The sequence below is a fragment of the Amblyomma mixtum genome, chromosome 2 (genome assembly GCF_055824585.1).
Source record: "Amblyomma mixtum isolate Tamu chromosome 2, ASM5582458v1, whole genome shotgun sequence".
Lineage (NCBI taxonomy): Eukaryota > Metazoa > Arthropoda > Arachnida > Ixodida > Ixodidae > Amblyomma > Amblyomma mixtum.
The window spans coordinates 268,073,437-268,096,853 of record NC_143013.1 but is presented as its reverse complement, the minus strand read 5'-3'; the positions used below and the strand labels follow the sequence as shown (position 1 = coordinate 268,096,853).

The 23,417-nt window shown below is 42.3% G+C and overlaps 1 protein-coding gene across 4 annotated transcripts in view; it reads left to right on the top strand.

Annotated features, from left to right (window-relative positions):
* Window positions 1–23,417, top strand: part of LOC149363918 (ATP-dependent translocase ABCB1-like) — a 125,846-nt gene that overhangs the window by 82,994 nt on the left and 19,435 nt on the right. For all 4 annotated transcript variants that reach the window (XM_089573902.1, XM_089573904.1, XM_089573903.1 and 1 more), the window contains exons 3-14: window positions 293–341; window positions 1,315–1,647; window positions 2,413–2,546; window positions 4,885–5,056; window positions 6,321–6,445; window positions 6,805–6,921; window positions 7,926–7,980; window positions 8,101–8,214; window positions 14,550–14,660; window positions 16,247–16,372; window positions 19,533–19,736; window positions 21,552–21,722. In XM_089573902.1, coding sequence (XP_089430028.1) covers window positions 293–341; window positions 1,315–1,647; window positions 2,413–2,546; window positions 4,885–5,056; window positions 6,321–6,445; window positions 6,805–6,921; window positions 7,926–7,980; window positions 8,101–8,214; window positions 14,550–14,660; window positions 16,247–16,372; window positions 19,533–19,736; window positions 21,552–21,722 — 1,711 coding nt within the window. The remainder of the gene's footprint in view (window positions 1–292; window positions 342–1,314; window positions 1,648–2,412; window positions 2,547–4,884; window positions 5,057–6,320; window positions 6,446–6,804; window positions 6,922–7,925; window positions 7,981–8,100; window positions 8,215–14,549; window positions 14,661–16,246; window positions 16,373–19,532; window positions 19,737–21,551; window positions 21,723–23,417) is intronic.

The following is a 23,417-nucleotide window of genomic DNA, read 5'->3' as shown; positions in this document are numbered from 1 at the left end:
CGCCTTATCACCGTCGGCTGTTTCTGCCAGCGCGACGATAACATTGCCCGAAAAGTTGATAACACCAAGTTATTTTTGTTAAATTATATATGATGCGTTGTATATGGCTGTATTTACAACATATTGCTGGTTTCACAGCAGTGTTATATCATAGGCCCCTTCGTACTAGAGTGGTGTCGGCATGGCAACGAAGGACGCCACCGAGCCGGCTGTGGAGGGGAATAAAGCGGCAGCTGTTTTGGTTCGGCGTGATTAAGTGTAACGCAGCTGTTCCGTGCTGTGCTCTTTGCAGGAACAATGACAGGTGGCCGCGACCAAAGAAGGTCTCTTACTGGAAACTGGTGAGCTCCATGGACCGTTTAATATTTATTTTCTGTAACTCTACATGGCATGGCAAGCATTTGCGATCAGGTAAATACTCGCGCGTGCTGTGCAGTTTCCTTTGGGCAAACTTTGCCACGAACTGCGGCTCGATCAAAATTAAACAAAGTTGAATTTGTTGTATCTGGACACAAGTTTGTCCTGCGAGTGAATGCAGGTTGCAGGAAATGACTTTTGTAACTTGAAACTTCGATCTGGTTAGCAGCGATAGTCATGAGCCACATACGGTCGTGGTTTCAGCGTGCACATTATGTCGCCTTCGTTCTGTCGATCATGCCTCTGATTGTGTGGAATCTCCATGAGTTCGTCGCAAGCACTTGATTCTCGTTGAATGAAATATGATAAATTACCGTGTTGCCCTTCTGTATCACTGCCCAGCAAACCAAAAACCTCTCAGAGACGTCTAGCTAGACGCCTCTGAGAGGTTTTTGGTTTGCTAGGTGGATGCTTCTCGGCCACAGGCAGTTCAAGTGTACCGGGGATGCAACGTGGTGTGGCATAATTGCTCGAGCCAGAAGCTGTTCTTGCTTTTCGAGCTGGTAACTGTAATAGGTATATCTGATTATGGGCAAAAATTATTTCTGTCAGATGCAGCTTTGAAATAGTGTTTATCAGGCTTGTTCTACGTACTGCATGCATACGCACACAAGATCAAGTTGTAATGCTAACGTTGTAGTGCATATTACATGATACATACTCAAAGAGTGTACATTTTCTCCTATTTGGATTTTGATGTGTGGCCTTCCCATATTACTTCATTAGGTGAAAACATTCTATCTACGTTCCTATGTTCCAGACTGGTTTATGGAACAGCTCCCAGTTGATTCCAGCTAGGATCAATTGATTTAGGTTGGAATCAACAGGCAATTGTTTTTAAACCAGTTTGGAACTTGCACCTGGATTCACCTCTGACTTGTTGCATTTGCACCGCAGTTTCGCTATGCCACCGCACAAGACATCGTCCTGCTGTTCGTGGGCACCATATTTGCCATTCTGCATGGCGCCGGCTGGCCACTATTGGCCATTGTGTTCGGTCACATGACAAATGCCTTCATCCACCAGCAACAAGCAGGCTTCTACGATGGTGACAGCAGCAACTTTACCACATTGCCACCTGCCGAGACCTTTGGGGAAGCAATACGGCGCAGCGGGGCAATGTCCATGTTTGACCCCGTAACCATCCTCGAGTACAACAATACGATGAACAAGTTTGCACTCACCTATGTCATCATTGCTGCGGTCGTCTTTGTGTCCTCGTTTATTCATGTACGCCAGTTTACTTCCTTCTTAAAAAGTAGCTCTTTTTGTCTGTTACAGCTGAGCGGTTTCTCACATTAACTTTTTATCTGCCTTTTTTTTAGTCGCTCAGTGTGGAAAATGGTCATGAAAGATTAGTTCGTGAAAACTTTAATCTCAGTGAGCTGGCATGTTTCACATTGCTCTAACTTGCAAGCCGGACAGGTTAGAATAGCCAAATGTTCATAACCAGTGCTAGAAAACGGGAAGGTGTGCTTCTTTTTCTTCTCTTCTCATTTCTTTTTTCTTTTGTACTTGTTGCCAACATGTTCTTAAGCAGCTGACTGCTGATACGATACTTAATTCGCGGGGTTCAAATCCAGCCCCTCAGAATTTGGTTTATTGTTCACTTGCTCTTTGGCATTTCAGGGTAGTGTTCAAAACCAATAAGCAGACAGTTGTCCTAAATTATTTACCTTTGGAAAATGTTGTTATTGGCATGTTACCTAAGGTGCCCTTTGTTTTTTGTTCTTTATTTATCAAGTTGTGACAGGTATTACTCTAAGTGCAGAGATTTACTCTAAGCAAGACAGTGCTGTTATAGAGAAGCATTTAATGCTGTTGATGCTGTTCACTTAAGTTGCAGCCATTTTTTAAAACCTGTACTTTTGATTTTTGTACTTTTAAATTTGAATTTTTAGTTTCAGCATGCACTGTTGGTTGGCAAGTTGTCTTGTTGGCTTCAGTTTCACTTTTGGCATTTATTTGTAAGAGAGCGTACATTTCCATTGACAGGTGTGGTGTTGGACCAGAGCCTGTGATCGTCAGCTCTACAGACTGCGGCAGGAGCTTTTCTACTCACTCTTGCGGCAAGATGCAGCCTGGTTTGACAGGCACCGTGCTACTGAAGTCGCGTCAAGAATGAATGAGTAAGTGTTGGTGGGAATAATGTCCATTGAACTCAGCTTCCTAGAAACTGCTTTAAAATACGAACTGCTTTAGAACTAGAAACTGCTTTAAACTGCATCAGAATCGAAAGTCAGTTGCCTGAACTGTATTAAACCTGCTACACACTGCTGTGAATGGAGATTTTGATGAGTGATATTCCAACGTCCAACTGCAGACACAGCCGCCACCAGATAGTGGGAGCTGCCACTTGATGTAAAAAGCATAACGTGTGCATTTATTAATTATATATACATCATGAAAAGGGTGATGAGCGTGACAGACAGCGAGCAGTCCAGCTTTGCCATTGCACACTTGCATCTGCTTAAGTTCAGTGTACACTGTGTATGCATCTCAAGTCTTTGCGTTAGTGGTGGGGGAGTCGGTTGAGGGGGAATGCGTGTCAAGGACTGTATAATAATTGATTATAGTCAGGATATATGAAACTGAAAGAAACCAGTTACTGAGAATAGCCAGGCAGTAAGAATTCAAGCTAGAAGACAGAATGGTGGCAAGTCATAGTCATTGTCATATGTCATAGTCATTGAAGAAGTGCAAGGAGTTTTTGTGATACTACTGGTTTATGTAACCAAAATGCTTTTCTTCACGCACTTAGTTTTCTGATAACTTCTATCAGCGCCGTGAGGTTTCTGTTCTGCTTGCAGGCAAGAGGGATCTGTATTTGGGAAAGTAAAAATTCCTGTGTGCTTTATTTCTTAGTATTGGAGTTCTGCTAGAAAATACTATAAAGGGAGCCTTCTTCAAAATGCTTAGGGCCATTCCTGGTATTGAAGGGAGAATAAATATTAGCTGCTGTCCTACATGCACCTAATATCAAGGGTGCCACCAGAGGTGCCATCTTTAACATTTCGCATCTAATAGTATAGTGAATATTAATGCAATGTCATTAAGGGCTCTGTGTCACAGAAAAGTTGACGTTGTTAGCCATGAGTGAAAAATTCATAAAAAATCCCTAGAGAAGCAACCTATGTGGCAGGTGGGCCACTTAGGTCACGTGACCTCGTGGTGTCATCACAACCTGCCCACCGGATAGTGAGCGAGCTGCCCACCGTGGCAGGTGGCAGTTCAATTAATGTTTGGTCACAAGAGATTTCTTGGGAAGAGCACCTGTGTCTGAAAAGTCCCACCAGTGGCAGCATCTGCCATCGCAGGGCAGTGGTGCATCGCTTAATCATTAGACCACTGTGCCAGGAGTGGTATGAGGACTCCCTGCAGTCTATGAATATAAAGTAGAGAATGACCAATTCCGCATATATGGGCATGAAAGGGAAACTGCATAGGTTTTAGAAGTTAACGATCTTAAGAGGGCGAATGTGTGAAACTTGCAGGTAAAGCGTGCGAAGTCTTTTTGGGCTAGCACTTGAAATAGTGAAGTAATCGCTGATTAAAATCCGAAGGCCCTTCAAGCTTCTCCACAGCGCACAATGCCTAGTGGGGGGCGCATGATGACATCATCGAAGGTGTCAGTACATTTCCAATACACAAACGCCTGCTTTGAAGGAAAAAACCAACGCCACCGAACCCTGCCGAGAGTTGTTTGGCAGCGTCTAAAGAGTCAGGGTAGGGTGTGGCTGACGACAGCGGTAATTTGAAATCATACCTTCTGTGACGTCACACTGAATTTTTCTGCACTCCTCCAGTGCATTGAGGAGAAGTGCAAAATTTAATCGTCAATAACGTCACTATTTTAAATTCTAGTGCAAAAACACTTGGCATGCTTTACCTACAGCCTATATAGATTTGGATCCTTGAATATCGCGAAATTCTCAAAAAAGTGCTGCAGTTGCTCTTTAACCCCTTAACGCTATCGCGTCGTACCCTTCAAGTGGAGCTTAAGTGTCCCCTTCAGTTTTTTTTCTGTCTATTAGAATGGAAACTGTTTTTTATACATAAAACAGGGCTAGAAGGAAAGGCCATCACCTCCAGAAATTCTCCCTCATTGCATTGCATCATGAGGTATTTCATGTCCTTGAGATTCGCTGTCACCTTTCAGTGTTGAATTAAAGCCATACGTGCTGCACCTTTCTTGTTTGAGAAAAGAGTGGCAAAAACATGATTGTGGATGAGATAGATTGCTGGATAGATGGACAGCTCTGCAGGCATGACATTTGAATAAGGCAGAACTGCACAGTGTTTTTGCTTTTGTTGTACACATCACTCGTTGGAAGGTCCGATTTGCTTTTATCATTGATGCTTTGTTACTATTGTTCATGGCTTTGTAAAATTGTCGTACATATATGCAAACTTAGAACGCTGTGTTTTTTTTATAGAAAATTGTTTTGTTTTTGCCTGCTTGTTCAGGGACATGGAGCGTCTACGCGAGGGTATGGGCGACAAAGTAGGCCTCTTCATCCACTACCTGTCCACCTTTGTGACCGGCTTTGCCACGGGGTTCGTCGAGAGCTGGGAGCTCACTCTGGTGATCATGTCAGTCACACCACTGCTTGCCTTTGCCTCAGCCTTTCTAGGAAACGTAAGTTACCTTGGAACGCTCCATCTTTGTTTATTTTTGCCCTAAGATATCATTATGTTTTGGTACCGCTTAAAGAACTGGGCCTGTAGATAGAAAACAGGCGAGCGAGCACAGAAACTACTTTTTTTTTCTCTCTTTCATTGGTGTTTGTGTTCTTATGCATCCACCCGCCAATGCGGCAACCTCATGAGCTGACGCTGCAGCACAGTGACGGACTTGTTTCAAAATGACCGCTCATAGTTTGCAGTGTGTATTTTGGGCCATTTATTATGAATACTATGAGATATACTTGTAACGAAGTTGTGGTAGCCGCATCCTTGCTATGCCCTTTTCTGATCACATCACTGAACTAAAGGGAAAATGCCAGAGAGTGTTTAGCATCTTCGCATTGCATCAGGTGACTCTGACGAGTGCCATTGTCTTGGCGGCCAAGGACTATGTCGTGACCAAGCTCATTTAGTGCTGTTTATCATGAATGCGAAGTAGCATGCACGTCGCAAAGCTTGGTCGTCTACATTTATGTCGTGTTTGTGTGTTTTATTGCGCTGCACTCGAATCGGCGTCGCTGCAGATGGAGAAATGCCATTGAGCACCAGCGTCCCCACATTACCCGAGCTGATACCGTTTTGATAATGAGCTCGACGTCCTGAGGGTGATCTGCGTACATGGTGGTGCTTTGGACCCATTAAGAATATATATCATTTTAGCGTCGATGCGAAGTCTACTGTATGCTGGAGAGATACACTCCAGGTTCATGCAATGGAATCGAGGTCATAAAGAAGAATACAATGCCTGCAGCACTGTGGTAATATTAGACAGTGGAAAGAGAAGTTGTGCCCATTATTGTGAAACGTAAAAACTGCATTCAGTTGGGTGATGTACCCGCATTTTCGATCTACAGTGTGCACCTGGTGTGTCGTCCACAATACTCAATTTCTGGGGAGAAACTTTGCAAAAGTGTGAATTATTGACACACAATAACTTCGTCACTTTGTTCTCCAAGTTTGTCAACGCTTCATGGTGCTATCAAACTGCAGCACTAAGTATATTTAAGGAATAGCACTCAAAGAGTGCTGGTCCAGAAAAGCGTCGCCAGACTCAGACGTGATGGGTGAATGAGCACTAGCATTATTCAACTACAACACCTCTGAAATTCCTTCATAGGACCAAATTTTAGCAGTACCAACCGAAAGGAGATTTTAGTTGCATGGTGTAGCTTGTGTGCCCTGGAACTTACCATGGTGCCACATTGTGTGGTGTCCAGATGGTGTCCCAGTCAGCAGCCAAGGAGCAAGAGAAGTATGCACAGGCTGGAGGCGTGGCCCTGGAGGTGCTCAGCAAGATCCGGACGGTCGCTGCCTTCTGCGCTCAGTATGGTGAGCTGCAACGGTCAGTCTGTCTTCTCTCTTACGCCTCCACTACTCTGTGTCCCCTCTTCAGGAATTGTAATTCTTCACCATCTTTTTTGTTTGTGTATACATCCAATTCTCAGTAGCATCACAATTACAGCCAGTTTGACATGTGTGCCTAAGCATTTCTATGCCTTTCTTTGAGGCTGTGTGCAGACTGGCGTATGCACTTGACAAAGTGTGTGTAGCAAAGCAGTGCACTGAAGTTTGCATCTCAACAAATGCAGATTTCGGTTTGAGCTGCTGTACCCTCATGCATGCTAGTATTAGTAGCACATGATTTCTGTCTTGCATTGCTGGTGTAAGCTGTCGTCAACTGAACTCTCTCTTTATACCCAGGTACATGACTGCCCTAGAAGCAGGCAAGACTGCTGCACGACGCAAGTATGTTGCCATGGCGTTTGGATTTGGCCTCACATTTGTGGTCCTCTACGGTGCCTATGCTCTTGCTTTCTGGTAAGCCTGAGTGTGAAATATGGACGTTTTACAAACTTTTCAAATGTGCGGGCAGTTGGCAGTCAAGGCTGTTTCAAGGCTGCTTATGCCTCTTGCAAATTTTTCATTTCATCCTATGTGGAGTTAATATGTTATATTTAAAGCATAATGAAAGGCGCTTATCTTTTAACAAAGTATACAATAATTTGCAGCTGCATCAATAGCCCAGGATATTATATTAGGGAAATTTTGTATTTTGACAAATAAAATAGTGGGTGCTTTCATTATGCAAGGAAACATGGTGTCCATTTACTAGTTAACCTCCTAAAACCTCTTAACAGAAATGTTCTTGAACAGCTGAAGTCTTTAAAGACAACATACGTGTAGCTCCTAATGTCTTAGTACTAAAGTAAAGTGTTTACATATATTGTTTACAGCAGGGATCCTCAATATTTTTAGACTCGGGGAACCCTAACATCTTTCACAAGGTGCTGACGAACCCCATGTACCTTGGTTTCCATTCCTTACTGGCCGACATGTGCACAAAAAGAAGCATGCAGACACACGGAAGCTCAAGGGATGTCTAAATTGAATTCATAATGTCTGGCTGTAAAGTGATAGTCAGCTATGAGCTTCCATGTGCCTGGATATGATTAATCCGAGATAAAGTGGTTTAAAAGAAACTTGGGGGTTCAGGCATGCGTGGATTTAGGTGTGTGGGGAACCCATAAGCTCTTGTAGAAGCGCAAGGGTTCTGTGGAAACCGGTTTGAGAACTCCTGGTTCAAGGCATTGATGTCCTGTCATTTTGAAAAGTGCAACATCCTTTGATGAGCTGGAGAAAGAAACCATTAGAAGCTAAAAAGTGAAATTACGTTCTACGTTCTACTCAGGCACTCCTCTTATTTCATTCTTTATTATCTGCCACCAGGCTCTGGGGGATATTTTAATGTGTACTTGGGTGGGTACAATGCACTTGGGAAGGCTTTGCATTCTTATTCATGTTGCTTGCTGTCTTGCTTTCAGGTACAGTTCTGTCCTTGTGGCAGCATCGAGGCTGGACCCTGGCAGGGCATTTATTGTGAGTGCTGGCTCTTGCTATTGCTTCTTTTCTGCTTTGTGAAAGATGCTGACTTGTCCTGTCCTGCTGGCAGAAAACAAAAATGCTGGAATTTGTGAATTACATTGGCGTTTGGTGCAGGTTTTCTTTGCGGTCATGGTGGGCTCTTTCTCACTGGGCAATGCACTGCCACAGCTCAACAGCATTGCAGTGGCACAGATGGCAGCTGGGCGTGCCTTCGAGGTGATTGACCGGGTGAGTTTCAGTGGCTGTAGCAAGTATTGAGAGTAATAAAACAAAGTACTTTATTTTAACTTTTTGTTTAACCTGACCTTAATAAGAAATCACTAACATTTGAAGAAGCGAGAAATAATGCCTACCATTAAGACAAGTGAATGACAAGACAAAGTAGAGCGCTTTAGCTAATGCAGAATTTGGTTCGCTGAAGTTGGAGAATGGACAAAGTATATGACTGTCTTGTGTCTGCGTGATTTTGATCTTGTGTGTGTTTGTTTGTCCTAGTTTGGCATCACTTTTTCACAAACAAACTCCCTGACTTTTGCCTTATGTACCCTGTGTTGTCTAGTTTCATTTGCACTAGTCAATTCGCCTTTTATTTTTTAACATACTATGTACCCTGTGTTGTCTAGTTTTGTTTGCACTATTCAATTCGCCTTTTATTTTTTAACATACTTTCTTCCTTGTCGGCCTTAAACATGGGGGTTAATGGTGGCGAGGGGTTAGTTCACAAGATGAGCTTTGGTGCATGTTTCTTGAAGGGGTGAGTCTCAAAAAAGACAGTCACTTGTGAGACTAAGATGTCCAGTCTCTGTGCTTGAAAGTTTGTTCATGGATAGAAGCAAACATTAGGTGTTTCCGTGATGGAAGCCAGAAAAAGTTTCAGCGCAATAGGTGATAGGCTAAGAACTGTGTAGAAACTTAATGGTTTCTAGAAGAGCAATTCAGTGCTACCTATCTGAGACGAGCACACACAGATGTGACAAGAGGAGCGCTGGCTATACGTGAGTTTATTAAAACACACTTCTACAGTGATTTAGAAAGAAGGCAGTGTGCACATGCACATTTGTGACCATAAAAAAAACACATTGTAGATAAAGGAAACTAGAGAGCATATTATCACCTGTTTTCTGGTAACCTGAATTCACTTGCTCACAGAGAGACTGAAGTAGTGCTGTTGCATAGCACTTTTTATCAAAGAGACAGGCGACACATGCAGCAGCATTTTTTTAGGCTCCCTGCGAGGAAGTGAATTCAAATTACTAAAGATATGCGATAATATGCTCTCTAGTCTCCTTAATCTACAATGTGTTTTGTTTTTATGGTCATAAATGTGCTTGTGCTCACTGCCTTTTTTTTAAATCAACATATGACTGTCTGTTTCAATAAACATTTCGAAATGCAAATTCATGCATGTATCGAGAAAGCGAAATAACCTCAGCTATCAGTATTCATTAAGTTCCACACCACTCTCCGAAACAGAATCATACCGGTATCTTGGAATCATCATAAACAACAAACTAACCTGGTGTGAGCACATTGCAAAAATTTGTACAGACGCTTCCAAAATGCTTGGGTTTATCAGACGATCCCTTGCTTTTTCACCCCATTCTGTCCGACAGCTCGCCTACGTAACATTCATCCGTTCCAAACTCGAATATGCCTCGGCGATCTGGAATCCCCATCAAAAATATCTAATCGATCAGCTTGAAGCCATCCAAAATCGCGCGGCCCGTTTTATCACATCGCAGTACGGCAGACAACACAGTGTAACTCTTATCAAGGCATCCCTTGATCTGCAACCCCTGGCACTCCGGCGTAACATTTCACAGCTCTGTTTGTTTCACAAATTGTACTACACCTTCCCACAGCTAAGAAACTCTGTATTGCACCCGCCGCTTCGCACCTCACGACGACTTTTTAACTCTTTAAGTCTGCAGCGCATTCACGGCTCCACAAACTCATTTAATAAATCTTTTTTACCTAGCTCCATTACACTGTGGAATGACTTACCCGATTTCATAGTTATTGAAACAGAACCCATTAAATTCAGGCAGTTATTATCATCACATTTCAAGGGCTGAGTTATTTTGTCGTGTTTTTGAGTGTGTGCATGTGTTTTTTTTTTGTTTTTTTTTTTGTTTTTTGTTTTTTTTTCTTATCTCAAGTTGTTCTTGAGCTGCTGTGTCTTTCTCATGTTAATATTTTGATAATGTTAATGTTGACCATGTACCCTGTACTTTGTATTTCTTGTTGATTTCACTGACCACTGATTATGAAACGACCTTTCCCCCCCCTTATGTAATGCCCTAAGCCAAGGGCCCTTAAGGGTAAATAAATGATGATGATGATGATGATGATGATGACTTAGTTGGAGTCAACGCCCATCTGTCATGTCTGTCTGTGTGCTGGTCTGAAATAAGCTGTTCTGGTTTGGTTTATGGGGTTTAACGTCCCAAAGTGACTCAGACAATGAGAGACACCATAGTGAAAGGCTCTGGAAATTTCGACCACCTGGGGTTCCTTAACGTGCATTGACATCGCACAGTACATGGGCCTCTAGAATTTTGCTTCCATCGAAATTCGACCGCCGGGGCCGCGATTGAACCTGCGTCTTTTGGGTCAGCAGCCGAGCACCATAACCACTGAGCCACCGCGGCAGCCCTTAATTAGAGTTCTAGAAACTGTGAAGGACACATGATGAAAAGAGCTTAGAAGTGTGCTTGCTGGCATTGTTGCTTTTCCGTATCACAACACAGCAAAACAGTTTGACTTCGCTCTCTAAGATGTGCTGCGTCTGCTTGGGCAGGTAGTCTGTACGGAAGTTACGAGACAATTTAACACCCAGCTCCTCTCGCACAAGTGAACCTCATGCCTGAAACAGCCTGGGAGGCAAGGCTGATACCACCACCAAGACGATTTTAGCTTAGAAACAAGCGTGCCCAGTCTGTTATACTTGGCTGAAGGAATGTGGTATTGAAAGATTTCTTTGCTTTTGTAAAATGGATTACCACAGTCTTATATGAACAAGCACCTACTGGAATAGGGGCTGTTGTCCTATACAGGACTACAGGTTTACGACATCCCATTTGGACGGGCGATGCCAAAGAAATTTACTGCAGGCAATTCAGCCTGACATTGATAAACCTTTGCATCGGGAAACCATTGCGCACCGACATCCGGTGTATTGTTCGATGTCGGTGCATGTTAAAGAATCGCAAGTGATTGAAATTATTCATTACCGGAGCCCTCCACAATGGCGGCTCTCATAGCCTGAGTCACTTTGGTACGTTTAACCCCATAAGCCACAAACCATAAACAGCATCCTGTGCCTCTGTCCTTGCTTCTACACCCCATGCTGGGCCCTGTGGACATCATTAAGCGAAACTGACACCGGATCTTTCTTAGAAGCTAGGATACGTAGACCATGGCCCAACTTGTCCACAACCCGTAGGCCGCTTGACTGTGACTGCAGTAAATTAAGTCTTCAGGCCTCACAGTCTTCAGGCATTTATAAACTCTATGCACGTCATTGCATGTTCACTGTACCTGTTCTCCTTTCTGCTTATGTCTCATTCCTCTCTTCTCATCCTCTTCTCCCCTGTGCAGGGTAGCTGACAAAACGCATCTGCTGAACCTTCCTGCCTTTTCTCTCTCGCGGTTCTCTTTCCTTTCCTTCTTGCAGGTACTATACTTATGTCATGGCATGGCTGGTATTGATTTTCATAGGCTTTCAGGAGGGTTGCTGCTTTTATTCCCTTTTTTTATTACTCCCTAGTAAAACCACAATGAAAAAAATCTTGGAGGCTTGGCAGAAATGGTTGTAACAGGTGCGAAAGCCTCCCATCAATTTTAACTCGTGCATCTTTACTCAGGAGGTCATCAAAAACTTTACAGTGGATAAAAAGGCAGCTTAGTCATGGTATGGCCCATTGAAGGCTTGCACACCTCCCGCTATTCCATGTGCACAAATAATAAGCCGCGAAATGAAGACTGAATGCTATCATTAAAAGATCTGTCAGCTTTAGGAACAAATAATGGTGGTGATTGGCACCCCGTGATACCTCTCACATAAACGTACACAAAGTGCATTTTAATTTTATTGCATGTAAAGTGAAAATTTACCACCTGCAGCCAGGGCATGTGTAGTGGTTTATAGCCTAATGCTGCATGATGCACTGCACTAAATGGTTGGAAACCCTGGAGATAACCTTTCCCATTATATATTAGCCAATCTATCACCCTTGGGTTGTACCAGGCATGCAGTGCCTCGTGAAGCAAGCTGAGGCCAAAGGTCTCATGTTGCAGGCTGCTTTGAACGTGGCAGTACACGTAGCTGTGTGCACAGTTTTATATTTGTAATGTATGCTCATGTTGTATCTATTATGTATTTGTGTATATATATGTGGTTAGCATCCTTTGTGTATGTGCACAAAAGTATTTGCGAAATTCATTCTTCGATTGTGACCCTTAAAAATTTTTCCTGCAACAAAAAGTTTTCAAAGACGCCTTTATGTAAGTGTGTAAATGTTGACTGGTCCAGAGCGATTCTGCTCCAAGTATAAAGATGACACCTCTACTTCCTGCACAGCTGCTTAAAGCATTCCCCTTCATTTTTTTGTATTTAGATTCATCAGTTGTTGGTGTAAATTGGTGCGGGAGTATAGCTCGATATTTGAAAAGTAATAAGAGCATTTTTGTTGAAAAAGCAACACTAAGCGAGTCGCCGAGCCATTTTACGGAGCTGACGAAAGGCCATACTGCGCATGCACAAAGAGCAGTGACGTCACACGGTGCACAGCTGGCGCGCCGCCGCCGTCGCTGCACGGGTGACTCAGAGGTTCCGCCGCTGCGCTCACCAGTTGCGCATGTGCAGTAGCGGCGCATAACTAGTGTGCCGGGGCGCCGGCACTGCCACGCGCTCTTCATCGCCTCTCTCTCTCTCCCCATTGCTTTCACAACACTCCATGTTTAACGAGAGCTGAACCATTGCCAATTTTTTGTTGCGGAAGCAACGCTACGCGAGTCGCCGAGCCATTTCACGGAGCTAAAGCAAGGCTATACTGCGCATGCGCAAGGACGGCACGCAGCTGGCACGCTGCCACTGTGGCTGCGCGGGTGACTCATAGATGCTGCCGCCACGCTCGCCAGTTGCGCATGCACTGTAGCGGAGCATAGCTAGTGTGCTGGGGCTGCCACTGCTGCCGCGCGCTCTCCATCGCCTCTCTCTCTCTCTCTCCTCGTTGCTTTCGCAATCCTCCAGGTTTAACCAGAGCTAAACCACTGCCAATTTTTTTTAACTGAGGAGGTGTGTATGAGGGAACCTGTCTTGCGAGACGCTAAACTACTAGTAAACTGAACAAACAAGAATAAAAATTAAGAACAATGTTACGAAACCTTGGTGGTTGTATCCTGTCTCCCTTTGTGCTTTGTGTTCAGACAACGTAAATCCTAACTATTGGTAGCGTGAACGACGACACTTTTCTTTCTTCAAGACAATAATTAATATGTGTATTTGTTGTGTGTTTGCAGACTGCACAAATAAAGTGAACTGCAACATGCTTTCATTGCAAAGTTTCAGCTTTAATAAAGCAGGAGTTTAGGTATATGCAAATGCTTATGCTATGCTCAAGTGCTTATGAAAGATGTGGGCAGTCCTATTTACATGGTATTGGGACCAAGAATGACCCCTTTGCAGGGCAGAAATGTTGCATTAGGAAGTGATGTGCTTTGGCTGACTGTGCGGCTGTCAGTTTGGTGTGAACTCTTTGACGAGACGAGTCATGGCTAGAGTAAACGGTGTTGAAAGAGTGGTTCTGGCTAAACCGAAACAGCTGAAGAAGTTAAAAAGAAATATTGACCTCCATTGCAGTGACAGTTCTGCCATGTAATGAATAGAGTGAAAATTCACTGGCTGAAAAAAAAAAAACAGCCTTTACTCGGTGTTATCAGTCAGTCCTGATTACTTGAGAGCAGAGGACTGTTGTTGTGAAAGCATTAAATGTCACTCTATGTTATGGGATATAGACAAAGTTCGTGGACTAAACTGAATGCTTTCTTTTTTCTTGTACCGATGTAAGCGGCTTTGATCCAGAAGTTCATTCTTGGATTGCAACTCCCTCACTTGGCCTTTTTGTCCTTTGGTTGTATGTGACAAAGAGAGCAAATAAATCATTAGATGCAAATCAAAAGGTCAAAGAAAGTTAGTGTTATATTCATATACATTGCTTATTATGAGCACTTCTTTTCAGTCATTCATCTGGATGCTTCAGTACCCTCTGTGTCGTATTTTCTTTTAGTCTCACGTTTTTCTCATGTTTATCTTCGTCTCATTATTAGTGCAAACAAGTGATTACTGCATGGGTTATAGGATTGTAAAAACAGCAAAGTTTGGCCAAAAAGAATGGAGGCATCAAAATTTCAGATTTAGTTTTTTTTTTATTATTGAGTACTGAGATTGCCATTTCTAACTGCAGTACTTGATGTCAAATTTTGGACTGTGATTCATATTTTTATTAGGCAACACCCAAGTCACATTCTTAATGTAAGTTTTGTATGCTTTTCTTTTTCAGAGGCCTGATATTGACTCATACTCTGAGCTTGGATTGCAGCTAAAGCAGTTCACATCCGATTTATCCTTTAAGGATGTCAGCTTTTTTTATCCCAGGTGCCCCGGCCATATGGTAAGGAGGAAGCTTGACTCTTCCAACAAAACCAAGCCAAAAAGTTTTCACTCTGTCTCCCCATTCTAACTTGCATGCTTCTGCTTGTATATCTGGCATCTGGTATCTGTGCGACTCTGTTGCCACTCTTTATACTGTAATTTCAGCATAAAGAAATAAAAAATAAATTGCTTTTTCATTGGCTTGCTTAGGGATTGATGACCTAACCAAAATTTGCTTTATCAATAGAGTGTATCCTCTGCTTTGTCCATTCAACCTGATATTACAGTGTGATATTAGTTTTGTTGTAGGTTTTACCAAGAGCAACTTGGATCTTGTTTTTGAGGCATCATCTGTGTGCTTCCCACTTTCGTTGTTGTGCTTTCCTCTGAGGGAATCGGAATATAGAAGATCTATGATACTAAAAGCAGCCGTTGCGCTCATATTTTTAGACTGAGCAACGTTTCACCTGCACATGGGCGAAATCTTATCACAATTCTCAGAGATGCACTTGGCTTGCAACCAAGGAAAAAGAGTTACAAGAAAGAATTTTTCTGTCTGCATGTATGGTTCAGCAAGATGAAAATTGGAGAGCTGCAAGAGACAAATTTCAGGATTTTGTGCTGAGCTAGAGACATTCTAGTTGCATGCCATTTGGAACTACTGTTCAGCATTCAACAGATGAGCAAAAAATGGTTCTGGCATGCTGTGTTGAACAATATTCCACATTTTGATAATGAGAACATTGTAATAAGCATGGTGTTGTATAAGTTGTGTGGGTTTGAGAAAAAGGGCAAGTCCCCACAGTTGAAAGAACTTGTATTAATTGCATAGCATATCTTTTTTAACACTGGTTGCTACAAGTGCTACCTGCTGCACGAATGACAAGAATGAGGGATAACTGCATGGCTTTGAAGTCTGTAGCATATCTTCATTTGTGAGGTTGGCATGGGGTCACCAATGGTGGGTTGGGAAGGTTTTGCTTTATCTAACAAGGATTGTTTGAGTTGCATTCCTGTACAGCTGCTCTTCGACGATTTCATCTTACAAGAGAAGATATTCAGATCACACCTTCTTAAATGCCCTTCACTCTACACTGGTAATCAGCTTGCTTTAATGGATATCATTGCATTAACAGTTGAGGTCTTCAGGGGAAGCAGCACTGTAGCTGTGTTGCCTAGCCCCTTTCAGAATAATAAAATGCTTCATCACAATCATTCTCTTAAGTAGATACAAGGTGCCACACTTGTGGATGCTTCGAAAATTCAGAAGAATCCAACAATTAAAAAAGAAAGTCAAGGAAGTGCAAAGAAAGCCACTGAAGTGCAAAAGAAATTACAGTGCCTTAATATATTGTGCCAAATAGAAATTATGTACAGCACCACACTGACAGCCACTCACTGACCCATTGGGAAACACCATCAGTTGTGCCAGTTTTCATATGAAAGTCATGACTTGCAAAAGAGTTTTGTTGAGAATACAAACACAAAGGTACAAGTTATCGGGTATGTCAGATCACCAATACATTTTTATGGAAAGCACTTGGTGAAAGTGGTGTTCCTAGTTCTTATATTCTTTGCTCGCACTTGCTGCCCCATGACTGCCAGGTTCTGCGTGATGTCAGCTTGGAAGCAAGCGAGGGCCAGGTGGTGGCCGTGTGTGGCACAAGTGGCTCAGGGAAGACCACTCTGCTCAACCTCATTGTCCGCTTCTACGACCCTTGCTATGGCGAGGTAAGCCCTGCTCACTGATACCTCTGGGATGGCCAAATAAAAGTGAGGTCTAGTCATCTGGGGAGAGAAAGCAGTGTGCACAAGTAACACGCTGTATAGCAGGGCATGACATTACTCAATTTCAATATCACTTTATTTTGGATGTGAATACACATGTGAAATATGTTTACGAGGTAGGGCAAAAGGAGACTCCTATGTCTCCTGACAAGGCCTTCACCCCAGACGTATACATCTGACAGCCAGCAAAAAATCACTAGATGTACAGTCAAGTCCACTTATAACAATACTGGTTATAACAATATATCGGATATAACAATGGTCGGTCATGGCACCATCAGCTTTGCCATGTGTTCTATGGTAAAATAAACTGCTTATAGCAATGCTGTCAAGGCACATTATTGGTTATAACAATTAAATCTGGTAATTGAGTGTCAACCATTACAGAAAAAGAAAAGAAATGCTACAACCACACCAGCAAAACCATGCTTACAACACAAAAGCGTGCATGTGTGGGGCCGACCAATGCACTAAGCTGGCGCAGCAACGCCACGAAAGCAAAAGAGGCAGGCGTCATCGCATCAGGAGAGCTGCTGCATTGGTGCATTGGCTACGCACGCCATGCGTACCCCTAATCAGTCAGTGCAGCGCGTGTGCATGCAGCCAGCGCGGTTGTTCTCTTGTCAGCTGTCACCGCACCCTTGGTTCTGCATACTTCTTGAATTTCTCATAAGAATAGCTTCCAAAAAGCCGGCTTGATTCCTGTAACATGGAGGTGCGCAACTCCCGGTGGCGCAGTGATGGCGGTGCTTTGGTTATCGGTGAACGGTGAACATTGTTCCGGATCCCTGAAGTTCGATTTAACGAGTTTTTACAGGCATTAGAATTATCAAACCCCTCTGGGCATTTACTGTCAATAAATGCTCTGAAGTTTGTCATCCTTTCTTTTTTTTCGGCACAACCCTGTTATAACAATTATTGGTTATAACAATGGTATTTCCATGGCGCTTGAATATTGTTATAAGTGGGCTTGACTGTATGTTTAGACACAATGAAAATTCCAGAGCTAATTACACAGGTAGGCACACAAGAATGAACACATATAAAGTCACTGGAACAGAATTATTTGTGAAGACAGTTATACAGTGTCTATAACAATCATTTGCAAGTGTTTCACAAGGCTACAAATCACCAATTTGAATCATGCAATATAAATTGTGAATAAATTTGTGGATACTTTGATGGGACATCAGGAGAAAGCCGTGATACATTTGAGGGAAGTGGGAGTAGCTTTACTAGTTTTTTAAAATTAGGCATAGTTACGGTTTCTTTGGCGAGTTTAGTTAAGTATGGATATACATTACAGAGCGCAGTTATTCGATTATGTATGGTTTTAGTACCATATTTCATTCTTGCTCTTAACCCCTTCAGTGAAATGGTGCGTAAATTGTACACCACATATTTGTTTAAATATGTGTTTGAAAAGGTGGCATGATCATGTTTAACTTTGCGGAAAATCAATGTGGCAAAGAAAAAATTATAGAGTTGTAGAAATGGTAATATGTTCAAACTCTATTACAGGAAGTTTATTGATGAGCATTAATGCGAAGATATAACTTCTGAGGCTCTTTTTTTTTGTGAGGAAGAAAGGTAATCAGGACATACCTTGTTGCACGTTCGCCAGACTAGATGGCAGTATATCAGGTGAGAGTGGATTGGCAGGCAGTGTGTTTGGTGAGAGTGGATAAATCAGAAATACAATTGTTTCCTAACATGCAATGGCAAAAAATCTTTTTGTCTGTATATCATGGCAAGGGATCTGCATAACCTCACTCGGGTGTGATTTACGTGCTCAGACCAGCTAAGGTCTGACCTGGAAAAAACTCCTAGAAATCGGCATGAATTTGCAGGCATTATTTTAGAATTACTTATGCAGAACTTTATATCATAAAGTAGTGGTTTGTTTTTTGTACTTTTGCTGTCATTTATGCTTTTACGAACATATTGTAATTATGACGCTTTTAGAGTTTGAGAGGCTCACATTGATAAGAGTTGCTTTAGTATGCTGTTGACATGCGCGCCGTGTGTTTGGGTTTTCATTTGAGCATTACTGTTTTGCTCATGCTCATTAATATTGTGGCTCACCTGAAAGTTGCGCTTAGGATATAGCTGTAAAAATTAATCACTGGAATTGTGAAAGATAACCAGTGTAAAATTTTTATTTGGAGAGGTATACAGTAACTGGCTGTAGTTAGCTCAATAAGGCATTTAAAGGAGAACGAGGAATTAAGACTAGAAACAAACGTTCTGAGTGTTGTGCCCTTAGCTACGCTTTAGATATATGCAGCACATGCCTGAGACCACAAGCAGCATACACTTCTACCTTAACAACATCATAAGAGTCATAATACCTTAGCAACATAATAGTCCTTACTTTAAAGGACCAAAAAGTTATTCTTGTCAGTTTTGAGCTGTCAAACAATGGGATTGGAAAACCTCACCTTGAAGATGTGACCAGGGCACCACGTGCTGTGATCACTGCCAAGAAGGTTAGCTTTGAAGGTTTTATGACTATTTTCATGTGATGCAAAAGCTGGTATGGTATCTTGTTGGAGCCTAGGGTATTTCCCGACACCATTATGTTTGTGTTGTGCTTTCAATCAAACATGCCACACCCATTGAGCTCAAAAGCATTGAGTATACTTTTTGCTATGAGAAGTGGATTGTGTAGCAGTGATGGATTGCATTTGCACCTGAGCGTAGTTCTCATCGGCAGGGTTCTCATGAGGATATGCATGATTTGGAGAAAGAGAAATTATACTCAGGTTGGATCTCTTTTGGAAGAAACTCTCGGAAGACTGTTCTAATCTTCAATTTGTGCCAGAGCACTGTGTGATGTCAAATTTATGTAGAAACAAAATGAGTCCACTTAAAAACTTTTCTTTGTATCGTTTCTCAGCCTTGGCTAATCAGTGCATGTTGGGAACTACTTTAAAGTATGACTTTTGTTTCGAAATGTGGGTTGCATGTGCCATTTCATGGTCAAACTGAGTGTTGCTTTTATTTGATTATGTTTGGTGAATAAATCTGAACATGACAAATTGCTTCAGTCAGAAGTCAGTGCACAAGAAATGCTTTTCTTGTTACTCTCTGTTCAACACAGATCACTCTGGACGGTGTGAATTTGCGCTCGCTGAGTGTACGTTGGCTGCGTTCGAAGGTGAGCCTTGTGAGTGAGAGGCCGACTCTGTTCAACTACTCCGTCGCCGAGAACATCCAGTTTGGCCAGGAGGACACCACAATGGCAGAAGTAGTCGAGGCAGCCAAACTTGTTGGCATGCATGATTTCATCATCAGCCTTCCAAAGGTAAAGTCTACCACGGGCTCCCTTGATATGTACATGAAAACGAAAATGGTCGTGTCTTGTAAATTTTTCTCTCTGCTTTCCAATAGCTGGTAGTTTGGTGCAACCCTTCTCCCACAAATGTCAATTTTCCTTGTTTGTTCTCTGTGCGTAGCCATTTTCTTCACAGACAGTTGTCGAACCCCTCAAAAATGAAGTCTTCTGGGAAGGTGAAAATTTTCGTTTCTGTGAGATTTTTACTGCCATGAAATACAATGTGCTGACATGTATGGTTCAGAATGTCGAAGTACTGCAGACATGACAGAAGCCAACAGTCACCGAAACCAAGAAGCATAGCGGTGCCAAAGCCAGACTGCCATGAAAAGTGATAATGGTGTAGCTTGTCTATAGCACAAGCAGCAAAAAGGAGAAAATTATGTTCCTCATGTTGGTACTGACAAAAACTTCTCACAAGACTGCTGGCAACAGCAGGCAAGGCTGACTGAGCTTTTTGCCAAGCTGAACATATTCCAAATGTCCATGTAGAGTACCTGCTCAGGAAAAGCATGGAGAAGTGCTGCAGGTGATGGAATGCACTGTGCCCTGTTTTAGCATAGGAGAAGAGGGTCCTTCTCGAATCATGGTGTGGGAATATGTGCACAGTCACTATAGACCAGATCTTAGAGCACAAATTGTGCTGCAGCAATGGAAGGCATGTCATGTGGCACCATGGGAGCTGGTGTGCGACATCACAGGCCAAGTTTGCAGTGCCGGGGGTTTTATATTAGGGCAGCTAGGTGTCTCCATACGCTGACCAGGAAAAGGGGGTCGAAGAATTAATTTCTGGGACACCGGATTATATGGTTGGGGCTGGAAGTTTGGTTATTACAGGTCCATTATCATGAGGCTCAACGAAAATACGAGTTATCCTGGTGCCTGTACATTTACAGTAATACTGTGAAAGGTTTTCATTAAGCAGAATTCATTGTTTTCTGCAAAAAAAAAAAGAGACAAATGCTGAAATGATCTGGTACTCACTATAAACAGTTAGTTTTTACCACCATTTTTAATGATTTTTATTTCAAGTGCAAAGATGGAATTCTGGGTGCCTCGCATGTTCTCACGATTAATATTGCGGCACCTTGTTGTAGTCTCACTTTCATTTTAAACATTTCTTATTTTTGTTGATGCACACTATACCAAATGACCTGGCTGCATTTTTGTTTAGTTTTTAACCACTTTTTATCTTACCTTGCTTCAGTGCCCTTGCATGTCTGTCCAGCATGTGTCACATATGCTTTGTTTCAGAGCTTTAGGCATGGCTCAGACACTTATGAGGAAAGATCAGCACTGAGTTTAGTTAAAGTTTCTCTCAGTCGTCCACATCTGTTTCGGGAGAAGCATATGGCAGTTGTAGTCCTAGAAGTGTGCTTGTGTGATTGAGGTTAGAAAGCATTGAAGAAATGGCAAGAGCAATGTAATAGGTGCTGCATTATCAAAACAGTTCAGAGAAGTGGTTGCCACTCGAAAAAATGGTACACTAACTGGAATCGCTAGAATGTTATTTGCAGAAATACAGGCAGAGAGCATAGGAACATGCAGAAAGGAAAAAAAAGTTCTCCATGAGAGCTGTTAGATAACTTCTCCAGGCTAAAAAGGTTGCCATTGTAAAACAGTCTGGATGTGCAAATGCATAATGCATCCTTGCGTAATGCATCATGTTCTCCTGAAGATGCTCTTCAATGGCAATCACCCTCTTCCTTGGTGCTGCACATATTTACTTTTTAGAGAATAACATGGGGTCTGATGCCTGTTCTTTATTTACTCATTTTTCCTCAGGGTTATGAGACTGAGGTTGGAGAGCAGGGCTGCCAGCTAAGTGAAGGGCAGCGTCAGCGAATAGCGATTGCCCGTGCAGTCGTGAAGACTCCCAGGGTTCTGCTTCTGGACAATGCAACGGGTGCGCTGGATGCTGCCTCTGAAGTCCACCTTTTGCGGTGTCTTGCCAAGGTGAGAACGTACAATGGAACATGCTGCATTTGTTTGTATCAGATGGTTGCTACAACCAAGCCTCGTGTTGTTTGTTCTGAAATCTGTCTGTTATTCACCCCAGTTCAGTAAGTTTGTTCCTGGCATGTACTGCGAAAATTATTTCTGTCCACCTTATGTTTGACGTGCACTGAAGTTCTTGTGCGTGGGAACCTGTTTAAGGTAGCATGCACATAACTAACCCCATCCTTCTCCCAAAGTCTTGAACTGCTTTGCTAGCATCTTAAAACATGCATATTTCAATGTGACAGCAGTTTGGTTGAGAATCTAACCTAGCTAATATTTTAACACATCTGTTCTAGATGGAAATTAAAGAAAATAAACTCAACAATTCGAACTTGAAGGGGACCAAAGATCTGTTTGACTTCTCGAATTAAGGCAATGTTTAGAACTAGGAGATGGACTTTTAAGTTTAAACTGAAAAAAATGTGATAAAAGTTCGCTAAAATCAATTTTTGAATTTGGGTTGTAACCGAAAAAGGTCAGCATCCTTGACAAGCATGCTACATAAGCAGCTGGCTATTGAATGGGAGTTACATTCGGTCAAAGCAAAAAATTAACAGAGTGTAGAAGCCAGGGGAGTGGAGAGACAGTCTTACCATTGGATCAGATTATACAATTGTGCGTTTTGCAGTATTGCTCATCTAATACCTTGCATGCTTCTGCAGACTAGGAAGCACCATCTCGTCGCTAAACATTGTCTGCTGGTGTAGCACTTTTTGCTGTCATCACTAGCTTAGGGCAGTTAATTACTTAGTTAAGTGGGTTTCTTCACTGCATCTAAGGATACTATGAACGATGCATAAGCATCACGAAAAAGTGTCATGTTCTGGCTACTGCGATGGTTAAGCAGCAGTTCCATTGCTGTTGTGAACACACACAGCACTTGATGCCTCGCCCTCTAGCTCAGCCTAGCACTACAGCCTAGTGACAGCATAACAAACCGCATTTCAGACATCAACTTCCAGTTGTGTTTTTGTCTGACGGTTCTATCATTTCACTTCTGTTCCTTTCTTTATTGGGGTCAGCATTTCCTTCTGCTTGTACATCTATATGTGCTTTACCAGTAATTAATTACCATTTTTTTGTGTGTTAATTACTGGTGATTTGAATGCTCAGGCTTGCAAAAAAAATGACTTTTGACTACACAGGAATACCACACCATATTGCTGAAAAAATACTGGTAATTCATCCATAGAGATTAATATTTGGCAGGCAAAAATAAATGAAAGCTATATGTTTTGAAACAAACACAGAAAAAAAGTGCACCATAGTTTCAAAACATAAAAACTGAAAAATCGGACCCCTATTTATATCATATTTGATGCTGACAGGACCAAAATGTCAGCAGAGTGCTTCAGTTCAAATTGACTGAATGTATGAATTAAGTGAGTCTGAAATAATGAGAGTGCACTTTATTGACAAAGGTTGTGCGGGGGCTAGTTGATGCAACATAGCGGGAAACCACGAAGTCAGAGTCGTGATGTCATACCCAATGAAGCTAAAAGGATTGTGCGAGTATGTGAACAAGAAAAGACACAAAGTCATGCAAAGGCATTCAACATTAAGCACAAGTATCAGTTTATCCCATGCACCGCTGGGGTTGTATATAAGATTCTGCTTTCTTGCAGAAAGGCCTACATGAGCCAAGTTGAA